General features: G+C 43.1%; 1 protein-coding gene across 1 annotated transcript; it reads left to right on the top strand.

Moving 5' to 3' along the window:
* Positions 1-151: 151 nt before the first annotated feature.
* On the top strand, positions 152-10,748 carry zmp:0000000529 (WD repeat-containing protein 20). Its single transcript, XM_041234677.1, has 4 exons — positions 152-582; positions 3,692-3,874; positions 5,958-7,298; positions 7,988-10,748. The coding sequence occupies exons 1-4, from the start codon at positions 184-186 to the stop codon at positions 8,033-8,035; spliced, it is 1,971 nt and encodes a 656-aa protein (XP_041090611.1). The 5' UTR covers positions 152-183; the 3' UTR covers positions 8,036-10,748.
* Positions 10,749-11,615: the final 867 nt, after the last annotated feature.

Raw genomic sequence — 11,615 nt, 5'->3', positions numbered from 1 at the left:
AGTTATTATCCGAATTCGATGTTGCGTTGCTTTATATTTCAGTGCGTTTCCGTCTAGGTTGTCTAAGCAAAAACAATAAGATTTTGTGTCTTTTTTTTTTTTTTTTTTTTTGGTGGTGGTGGTGTAGTATTATTTCCAGGTCAAGGTGCCTGTGTTTCCTTTTCGGGTGTGTTTGTAATAAAGATGGCCGGTGATGGAGGCACTCTGAAGGATTTCAATGAAATTAAATCGCAGTTCCGGACAAGGGAGGGCTTTTACAAACTGGTCACGCTCTCTGATTCCCAGCAGCGGGGCGGGGTGCCCCGAGGTCCCTCCTCGGGTTCCGCTGTGGGTCCCGGCTCCGGTTCGGGATCAGTCCCTGGAGGCGGTGGCGCAGCTCCTGGTCCCGCTGCAGCTGCCTCGGCTTCTGCTGCCGCTGCCGCCGCCGCCGCCGCCGCATCCTCATCGCCGGCCGGGTTCCTGCCCCCTGTCAGGGTCTCAATGGTAAAGCTGCAGCCGGAGGATCCAGGCGAGGAATCTGAAAGAGTTTGCTTCAATGTCGGCAGGGAGCTATATTTTTACACCTATACCAACATTAAAAAGGTAAATAAGTCATGGAACCGCCAAGAAAAAATAATAAGCCACACTGTTTTGCATGCGTTTGCAACCGGAGTGAAGCGGGCGGATTTTCTGCAAGGGTGTATTCTACTGCTTGCCTACAGTGTAGTTTATTTTATTTTTTTTTCCAGACAAACGTCGAGAATCCATAAATGTTTTTATTTTGGAACAGTTGGGGCACGCCTGCATGGTTTTTGGCATTCACTTTTACTAGTTTTTTTTATTTATTTATTTATTTTAAAACTTAATTTGCACATCTCTGCAGCAAACCAAATTATAAACACACAAATCTTTTTGGTTAATAACAAACATGCATCGTTTATGTACAGAACGATTTGTTCGAGGTCGAAGGGGGTGTGTGATCTTTGCAGTACACTGACATTACAGCGAAGAAACAGGCAAACAATATGTGCACTAGAATTCTTGTTATAATTTTAAAGGCATACGCTATTACTTTACCTAACATTTATTCTTAGCATTATTATAATTACTATTTTTTTTTATTATTATCAAATATACATACTACGTGTTGTGAAAAGGTATGTAAAAAGTATGCACAGTATAGGATTGTTGTCCATATGAAAAAACATGTATTTATATTGTAATAACTCTTGTCAGAAAAACAAACCTCAGGTAGATCATATTAACATCCTTTGCTGCCCCAATTCCATTCACCTCTTATACTTGTGTTAAGATTTAAAAGGCAACAGCACACTGAAGCATGGTACAGATAGTGACTGTACACAGTGTAGTGTTTTTACAAGAACTATCAAGGTGACTTTGCCCAGCAGTTACCTGCCTCCCCATTCACCTCTGGAGTCTTTTAGCCTCCTGAAATGTCTTGTCTCACAAATCTCACAATACAGCCGGAAGCGTCTGTTTGAGAGAGACCCAGGAAAGGTGTGTCAAAGAAGCGATGGGCTTTCTTTATCAACATTGTCACGGCACACAGTTTCGTGGTTCTTTTGATCATTCATGGAAGTCCAAGATTAATGCTTACTGGGACCGTGACTCTTTCAGATACATTATACATTTCACCAAATTGCATGTGCTTAGTGATAATGGAGATGTACCTTTAGGTTACTAATTGGGGTTGAACCAGTGAAGTGAGTTTTACCCATAGGGCCAGGAAGGAGCAGTGACTGCCCTGTTCACAAACCGCCCTTGAGTGCTGTTGGCCCCTTAAGTGTGCCAAACATTGTCTCCAGTTGAGAAAGCATGCTGCAGTCTTTCTGAATATAGCTGGAAGACACGCTGACAAAACTACGTAGAAGAGGCTTGTTTACCCAGATGTGCTCCCAAATGACAATCTGTAGCTTTTGTGCAATTCGCATATTCCACCATTAGGTGTTGCTGCAGTGCCCGTGGTTCACTTGCAGCCCCCCCCACCCCCACCCCCACCCAGAACATGACATTTTTGGAGAGTTCAGATTTAAAGCTGTAGCAAAGTAATGTAAAATTTTGATACTGAAAATTTAGATTTACTGTCCAGGACAAATACCTACCTATAGCCAGCCCTCTTAAAATAATCTCAAGCCAGTTTACTGCAAAGTCACTGCATTCGGAGCACAGCTCAGACTCGGGGATATATCTTCAATTCAAAAGCCAGAGCCGCATGGCTGTGCATAGTCCTTGCAGCTATTGTAGCTGGGAAATGTGTAATAATGGAAGAATAATAATATTCAATTCTAGTGCAAGTCTAGGTTAACCATCTAATTATAAAATCATTTCATAAATGGCATGTAATGCACTTCCATTTACTATCTAGGTATCAGTTCTGAAAGAAACGCACATTGTAGAAAACATGAGTTTTCATTGACATCCTATCTGTTATCAGACTAGGTTACAGGAAGTTCTCAGTATGCTTGCCTTGTGCTCCAGGAAATCTCTTACTGCATCACTTCCTACTGTAGGTCATGTGACTTCTTTAACCCTGAAGAAACTTCTCACAGGTCTTTAGATTCAGAGCATCTTGCTGGCTGAATTATTTTCTTCGCTTCAGTCACTTTTTAATGTGCATCCAGACCTGTGAGAGGTGACTCATTCACTCTCTTGAAGGCGTGTCTTGGTGCCGTTGAGGGCGTGTCTCAAGGCTCTTGAAGTGAAGTCTATCTCTAGCAAGAGAAGTAAGGAAAGAAGTACATAGCCATTAGTTACTTGCAGGAAATACAAAAGGCTTTAAGTAAATACCAATCTGTGTAATAACCAGCAGATACAGTATTCTGATTCATCAATGAAGATGTGTTAATTGAAGGAAAATAAGGAGTTCCATATTTGCTTAGTTTATTGCAGCTGATTATATTTCCAGTGCTTTTTTTCAGCTAAAATTTGCTTGAATTTGTCCCTCTGACGTAATTGCGAAAGACCCTGTCAGTCTGAAATTCCCTGATAAAATAGATTGAATAAAACAGACAGTAAAGTGAGTTGACAGAGTAAAGCTGCAGTTTTATTATATAAAATATTTTGGCGCTTCTGGTTATAAAAAGGTTCCCTCTTTTCTTGAGCTGGTGTTCATTTTACTTCAGTTACCAGTCGCTCTCGTTATAAAACCGCACTTAGAAATTGCGACCTACAGCACAGGAAGTGGTTCATTATCAAGCAGTTGCCAGACGAGGCCTTCAGAGAAAGCATTTTCTTTCAGCTTTTCCTTACTTGTATTATGAATAAAGTAAATGCATGTTAGTGGTAAAGATGACAAAAATGAAACATTTAGTAGTACTAAAGTAGGGTACATTAGTAGAAATTGTTAAATTACATATTTATTTTTTCCATATGTACTACTAGTGCAATTAATCTAATCGGGTTTTATTTCCAATTTTCATTGTTTTTTTGTTTTTTTTGTGACTTCCAACTCTTAATATTTTTTCACCCCTCATAATGCTTACTAAAGACTGGATGTCACTTGAAGGCTCGCTTGCCTTCTTGCAGATCCTTGTCCTTTCAGAAACACTGTTACAGGAGACCTGTTCTGGTGTCATGCCAATGCTGCATCTCCAGTGTTGTATTTCAATTTGCAATGTGTCATTAAATGGACAGTTTGCTAACGCAATGCTACCGGGCTGAATGGAAATCCTCTCCATGTCCCGTTTCTCAGGCTGTCGATCTCAGCAAACCCATTGACAAGCGGATATACAAAGGAACGCAGCCCACGTGCCACGACTTCAACCAGTTCTCAGCCACGGCAGACAGCGTGTCTCTGGTCGTGGGGTTCTCTGCCGGGCAGGTGCAGTACCTGGACCCCATCAAGAAAGAGACCAGCAAGCTGTTCAACGAGGAGGTATGTGCAGTTAAACAAAGCAGCTATAAAACTATCTGTCTGTAAGCAAGCTCTTCAGTGTCTTAGTGTTTTGCATTTACAGTGCCCGAATATTTTGCACTCATTTTTTCTTGCCATTATGTAACCACATCAACTCCCCACAACAGCTCAGAAGTGCGCCCTCCAATCCCACAACCAAGCCAGTCCCCCTTTTACACCCGGGACAAGCTGTCGGTCAAGCCCTGGGGGTGTCCACTTGAGCACACCAGGCGCCTGGCCACTAGGTGCCGCTGTAGCGCAATGAGGAGAATCGGTCTCTGGCGATTTTGCCTCCCGAACCTGCAGCAGCGCCAGAGCCAATGCGACGCACTCTGTGGAACCCCCAGCGAAGACGGGCGGCTTCGCACAGCCAGGACGCTCCCCTGACTGTTTGACTCGCCCTGCACACCACTCCAGGGACCCCTGTACTCATTTTCTTTAATGTATATTATTTTAGTTCTTGTGAATGTAGTGTATGAGACAGTGGCACCAGATGTGTGAACATCTGTTTCTGTCATTCGCTGTAACTCTGTGGAGGAGGTTTCAAGGATGTCCCCTTCAGCATACAGTCCAGTGTCGTTGAATTTAAATCTGAAACTAAATAGTAAAATGATCTTGCTGTCAATTATTCTGCTTTTACAAAACAATTCTGTCAGCAACATAAAATCCACCTACCTCAGCTCTAAATTCAGAATTGGGTGATGAATGACCATCCATCTCCTCCACTATATCACGAAGGGGGGAAGAGGCTGTAAGATGGAGGGAGGAGGGAGAGTCTACATACAGTCAGTAAATCTGTAAGAATGTATCTTGAACACATTGGGTCAGTAACACCACTACACAAGGGAAACAGATCGTTAAATAACTCCCAGAGATGTGTTTAGTTGGTTCTTGTAAAGGTAGAAAATTGTAGCTGACAGTCATTTTATGAATCTTATCTGTGCAGTTTTGGAAGGGATGGAACAATTTCACCTTGACCCAGAAAGTGCAAGACAGTGTAAAATGCATGGCTTCCAAAAGGATTTCTTTAACCTAGAGTTCTATCAGATAGCAGCATGTTTTAAAATAGTTATTTGCTCAAACGTATGTTTCTTTCAAAACTGCACATTTGAGACCTTGTATAATGAATGGATGTGCATTGCGGAGGAAATGCATGGAGCTATTTTGTCAGCTCCAGTTGCTTTTAAAGTATTGTGCCATCTTGTAAATCTCAAATTCTTTCCTGTAAGGATTTTAGAGGAGGTGTTCTGTGGCTCGGAACTGTGCAGCTCAGGTAATTGCAGCTTTCTAATGGAACTGCTGCAGACCAGCAAAACAGTTACAGTTCGACCCAAGAGGATTTGTGAATTAATACCTCAGGCCCAGAGCTGTTCCACAACAAAAGAAGATAGATTTAGTCCCCGATCTCATTCTAAAATAATTATGATTGCATAATGAGCACAATTTCCAGGAAAAAAAAAAAGCTGCCACAGCAAATTGTGTCATCTAAAATGATTACTGAAAGGGTGTACTTGCCTAGTCAGCGCACCTCGGATTGATCAAGCTTAGTCAGAACAGAGACACCGTATCGTGAAAAGAAAACATTACAACTGCATCAGCAACAGTGAGCGCTAACATAATTTTGATTTAAATGTGTTTGCAGAAATCCAATTACATTTTTTCAACGGACAACAGATTTGTGCTAATATCTCTCTTAATTGCTTCAATCGCCACTGCCTTGGCACTAGAGGTGGTGTCTGCTTCAGGATTCTCTTTTTCCCATTTCATGATGCTGTATCCTAATTGTTCTGGATTCTACTCTTATATACTACGGCTGTAACAGTACATGAACGACACGGTGTGCAAGTCGAGATCCGATATGTATCGCAATGCCTGGTGTGGTCCTAGTGGACCACTTGTAACGTGCATCAGAGTGTATTGTTAAAATTTAACACATCAGGTTTAGAGTTTTAGAATTACTTTGGGAACCACAGGTTGCTGTTTTGGTCTTGTGTCATGTTACAAACAGTACATAATGTACCTCTGTTATAATATAATTCCTCTTCTCCTTCGCAACTCCCCTCAGAGGCTGATCGACAAGTCCAAGGTGACGTGTCTCAAGTGGCTGCCCGAGTCAGAGCAGCTGTTCCTGGCCTCTCACGCCAGCGGGACCCTCTACCTGTACAACGTGGAGCACCCTTGCGGCACCACGGCTCCCCAGTATTCGCTGCTGCGACAGGGCGATGGATTCGCTGTCTACACCTGCAAGGGCAAGACGCCCCGCAACCCGCTGCTGCGCTGGGCTGTGGGCGAGGGTGGGCTCAACGAGTTTGCCTTCTCCCCTGACGGTGTGCACCTGGCCTGCGTGGGGCAGGACGGCTGCCTGCGCGTCTTCCACTTCGACTCCATGGAGCTCCAGGGGGTCATGAAGAGCTACTTCGGGGGGCTACTCTGCGTGTCCTGGAGCCCCGATGGGAAGTACTTGGCTACAGGCGGGGAAGATGACTTGGTGACAGTGTGGTCCTTCGGGGAGAGCCGGGTCATCGCCAGGGGTCACGGCCACAAGTCGTGGGTCAACGTGGTGGCTTTCGACCCGTTCACCACCAGCTTGGAAGAGGACGGGTCCGTGGAATTCAGCGGGAGCGAGGAAGACCTTCAGGAGCCCGTTCATTTTGGGCACGTGCGCACCAGCAGTACCCTGTCCCGGCTCTCCAAGCACAGCTCCAAAGCGGGCACCTCTGTCACCTACCGCTTCGGATCCGTGGGCCAGGATACCCAGTTTTGCCTGTGGGACCTGACGGAAGACGTCCTCTATCCTCACCTGCCTCTGTCGCGTGCTCGGACGCTGACCAACACCTTCAGCTCTGTAATACATCCTTCAGTCAGCGGGGGGAGCAATCTGTGTAATCTCGGAGCAACAATTAACACTACAACCACAACCGAGGGCACTGCTGGGCACCACCCGCCCGGACACCACCACCCTCCTCCGCATGGCCCAGTCCTGCCCCGCTCGCTCTCCCGCTCCAACTCCCTGCCCCACCCTGCCGTCACCAACACCAGCAAGGGGCAGGCGGTCTCCGAAGGGGGCGCCCCCTTCAGTATCGGGCGCTTCGCCACCCTCTCGCTGCAGGAACGCAAGTCGGACAAGTCCGCGAGCGACAAGGAGCACAAGCGTTACCACAGCCTGGGGAACATCAGCAAGAGCAACGACAAGATCAATGCGGTGACCCGCAGCAGCCGCCTCGAAGCCGCCAAGGTGCTGGGCACGACCCTGTGCCCGCGCATGAACGACGTGCCCCTGCTGGAGCCGCTCGTCTGCAAGAAGATCGCCCACGAGCGCCTCTCCGTGCTCATGTTCCTCGACGACTGCATCATCACCGCCTGCCAGGAGGGCTTGATCTGCACCTGGGCGCGCCCCGGGAAGACAGTGAGTGTAGCTGCTCCTTTATTCTGTCAGATCACAGCCCTGGTTTTACACTGTGGGCAAATTTTAAACATTGACTATGATGGGGAAATTTGCCTGTGATTTGCCACAAGGTAAAAAATATGTAGATTGTAGTTCTGGCATTGCTGTATATGAAAATCAGTGTATGAAGTGTGTTTGGCACCATACAAACAACTACAGGATGAAGTATATACTTTTGATATTTAGTCAAGCAAACTGAAAGAGAGATTCGACAGCATTATTCCGAAAAACAGATTATGAAGTACGACAAACTTCAGCTGTGGTTTTAGACCGCTTGTATGTTTTTATATTGCTTTGTGTGCTGTACTCGCTAATGGCACCGTGTTGCAACATAGTTATAAAACTATCCAATGAGATCCAAAACGTTATAGTTTGTAGATAATCTGAAGATCATCCTTTTTAATAACATTTTTTTAAATCTCATGAGCATTTCAGAGAACAAGGCAGATAAATAGAAATATTCCTGTAATCTGAAGTAGTAATAGATATGTTTTCAAATGAAAATGCTCGTGTGCTGAAACATGTGTTTCTTTCAAAACTACACACTTGAGACTTCTTTATCAGGAAGTGAAAATCAGGTGAGATCTGTGAGCTACAATCGCTACGTTACCAGCTCATCTGTCTCTCTCTCTCTCTCTCTCTCTCTCCAGACTTTGACAGCACAGAATGGCAGCTCCTCAAGTGGCACTGTGGTATAGCTATGATGAAACACTGCAGCACCTTTTCAGCTAAAATCCGCAACAGACTCTCTACACACGCAGAAGACCTGAGAACTAGCAGCTCAGCCATGTTGGAAAGCTCCAGATCTGATGGGGGGAATCCGACTCTGACACATTGCAAAGCTATGACTGTTGTATTTTATTTATTTATTTTAACACAGAGACTCTAGTCATTTATATTGTACATATACAGAATATAAACAGAGGATTCGATGTATCCAATTATGAAGATTTAATATATTAAATATATTGTACATAGTGCAGTTAAACTTGAATGTCTGAGATGGAATCATTGTACTGGTAGTGTATGATCGATCCCTATTAATGTCATGTTAAAAGAAACAATATGCATATCTTAATATATGTGCATTTTGAATTTCAGTATTGGATAAAGAGAAAATAAGTAAACCGTTGATCGATAAAAATGTCTTTAATTCCATAAGTCCATATGTCTCCAGTGGCCTGTTTTTGAAGGAATGACATGTTATTGTAAGTGTATTTTAATTTGAAACATGGTACAGCACATGCGGAAATAAGCCTGTGGATTATGAGGGTTTGGAATGGGCTACTGGGATCCTTTAAAACTTACAGTTTTGAGATCAATCAGCTTGTAGGAACCGGACGAGCACAGATGGGATGAATAGTGGTCCCCATTGTTTGAATAAGGACCCTGATGAAACGAACACTCCTTTGCATTTTAATCACATTTTCAGTATGTGGTTGGTGAATATTGCTCCTGGACCATTGCTGGTAGTTATTGTACACTGATCTCCTTGAAAAGCTACCACGCCCTGTTAAAAGAAACTATTCCGGACACATGGGAGAAAGTGATGAAAAAATGAAAGTAAAACAGGTTGAATGTTGATTTATTGAACTAAATTGGATCATTATTTTCCAGGACGTGATGTTAAAAGTAGACTCATCTTGACAAAGTTTGGAGATCACTCAGCGACCAGGAAGCGGGCGAGTGTTGACCGACCGAATGGCTTGCTCTCGTTCCTAATGTTTCTTATGTCTAATTTGCCTTATGTCAGCTTTCCTGGAAGGTGGCATGTTTGGACAGTGGCTAAAACATGTTATTGATATGAACGCTGACAGACCAGGTGTGTTTTGTGTAAAGAAAATAATGCCGTCCTTGTCAGCAGTCGGACTGCGCAGCAGGAAGGATCGCTTGTTTTTTCTGTAGACTTTTGTGTCCGCTGGGCTTCAGACGAGGCAACAAAAATGTGCATATTCTATCTGAATGCTTAATAAACACTGCTGTATATGCCCAGTGTCCTCAATCAAGCCCCCAGTGTGTAACTTTTGCCGTTCAGAAACCCTGTATACTATTTGATTATAAGAAACTTGGGTCTAGATGTATTTTCTTAGTTAACATCAGCAACCTTATCACCAGATGTTTCAACTTTAATTAAATACACTGCTTCTTGAGCTAGCCTATTAGTGTGATGTTGGGCAAGCATTATTAACCCGTTAGGTGCCATTGTCCACATTTCAGAATGAAAACTTCTAGAATGAAAGTTTTGATTTAGCATGTATCAAACAACATAAATACAGCTTGTCTTCAGTTTCAAAGAAAAGTGTATGTGGTGCTTAATGGGGTAAGAAGAACAGTTATTGGCTTGGTTTTAATCCCACAGAGAGCCCTGGTATCTTATTTGTTTACATTACTGCCCTGTTGACTGGGGTAATGTCTGCCATATATCACTTGCACACACCAGTTGCTGGTTTCATAGACCCCGATTAACTCTAGAGCTAATCAGGGTCCATGAAACCAGCCGCAAAAGTTTTGGGTTTATTGCAGTGGAGTTTCATACTTGCTTCACAAAGCAGATAAAGAATGTAATCATCCTGCTGTGTTTAAAAAATAAATAAATAAATCAAATAAACATTAGTCAGCCAAAGCTGTTAGCAATCTAAAATGGGTTTTGCATCAGCAAGAAATCAAGTGTTGGCCGATTTCAACCCCCTCACCCTGCTATTAGATCACCGGACCAATGCTCAGTACTGTAACAAAACCAGCCTGTCGTTTAGCTCTGTGTGTGGGGTGATTCATGACCACCCCCTTGACAGTGAGTCCCCTTGCGAGCCTTGTACACAAAGCAAGCTTGCACTGTTTCTCTTTTCTGTTACAGAACTGCCACTCTCACACTAAACTCCTCAGTTATTTATTTGATGCTTTTTTAACATCAAAAAAGCATTTGCAGACCGTCTAAGCTGTTTTAAATCAAATGCACTTTCAACCGTTTGTCAACTGTAAATTATACACTGGCGTGCGCTACTGTATTCACTGGGGTAGTTTCATGGAAATTCTCACTTCTTTCTCATGCTATTTTGTTTGTACTTTTGGGTTCTGGGTGTTTCCATGTTGTTTTTTAGCCAGAGATATTTTCCTTCCAAATGCAAACAACCAAATTCACATTAACGGCATATTTAAATGTTTTTGTCTGACTTCCAATTTATCCTTGCTGATATCGCATCCTGCCGTCTGTGGCCACCAAAAAAAATTATAAAAAAGCACGAAAAAAAAGAATAGTAAAAAACAGACATAGCTTTACACAAATAATAATTAACAAAACAATATTCAAAATGGTAGGGACCATTTCTCCTCATTGTGACACAGCGCACCCTGCTGGCCAGGCACCCATTGAGCTCAGAGCAGACACCTGCAGGGCTGCCTTTGTCCTCTAGAAGTCAGTAGCTTGCTGACATCTGCTCTGGAGTTCCTGGGTGTAGAAGAGGAAGCTGGCTTGGTCGTGGGATCGGAGGACGCCCCACTGAACCTTCAGTTCTCCTGAGCTGTGTGGGGAACTGCTGTGGTGAGGGGGAAAAAAAAATCACTGGACATTCTAAATTGGGGAAAAAATCATTGGGCAGTAAAAATAAATGCTGTTTTATGTAAAGGCTTGATGGCTGAAAAATGTCAGGCGCCTGTCAGTAGAGTGATAATACTGTGGGAATATTCAGACTTTTTCACAGGCCAAATGTGGAACTTAATAACATCTAGTCTTTACAGGACAGTCCTTTTCTTTTATATATATTTTTATTGGTAATTTTCAGTTTACAATAATTACATATTTACAATAACGTTATATATATTTTACAAACAACAATATAAAGCTTTTCAGGCATGTGTAACTGGGTGTGAACCAGTGACCCTGCACACCTCAAGCAAGGGTCTTAACCACTCTGCAAAAGAGCCAGGTTCATCCTGGTTATAGAGCTGTTAGCAGTGTATCACACAACACTGCACAATAAAAAAAAAACCAGAAAAAACAAAATTAAAAGTGTATGTATTGTGACGTTTTCTGGTTTCATGTTTTTCTTGTAGGATACTAACACTTTCACAAGCATGAACTGAAATTGTTATACTTGGTCTCTAAAAATAAAGGGTCAAGAATTTGTTTTGTTTGCCTGCCTGATATTCAGGTCATCTAAAAGATGCAATTCTCTACCCCGTGAAGAATTTTGAATCGTTGGGATCCTTCAAGAACCGATGCAGACCAAGTCCTGGAGTAGAGCTGCTGTAGGAACCATTTTCAGAAACAGCGAGCAAAAA

The sequence above is a fragment of the Polyodon spathula genome, chromosome 35 (genome assembly GCF_017654505.1).
Source record: "Polyodon spathula isolate WHYD16114869_AA chromosome 35, ASM1765450v1, whole genome shotgun sequence".
Classification (NCBI taxonomy): domain Eukaryota; kingdom Metazoa; phylum Chordata; class Actinopteri; order Acipenseriformes; family Polyodontidae; genus Polyodon; species Polyodon spathula.
This window is presented reverse-complemented; position numbering and strand designations above follow the sequence as displayed.

Excerpts from the sequence above, each read along its gene's own strand:
- zmp:0000000529 (XM_041234677.1), top strand. The coding sequence starts at position 184 with ATGGCCGGTGATGGAGGCACTCTGAAGGATTTCAATGAAATTAAATCG. Across the intron at positions 583-3,691 it reads CCTATACCAACATTAAAAAG|GCTGTCGATCTCAGCAAACC; the intron begins GTAAATAAGTCA and ends CCCGTTTCTCAG. Across the intron at positions 3,875-5,957 it reads GCAAGCTGTTCAACGAGGAG|AGGCTGATCGACAAGTCCAA; the intron begins GTATGTGCAGTT and ends AACTCCCCTCAG.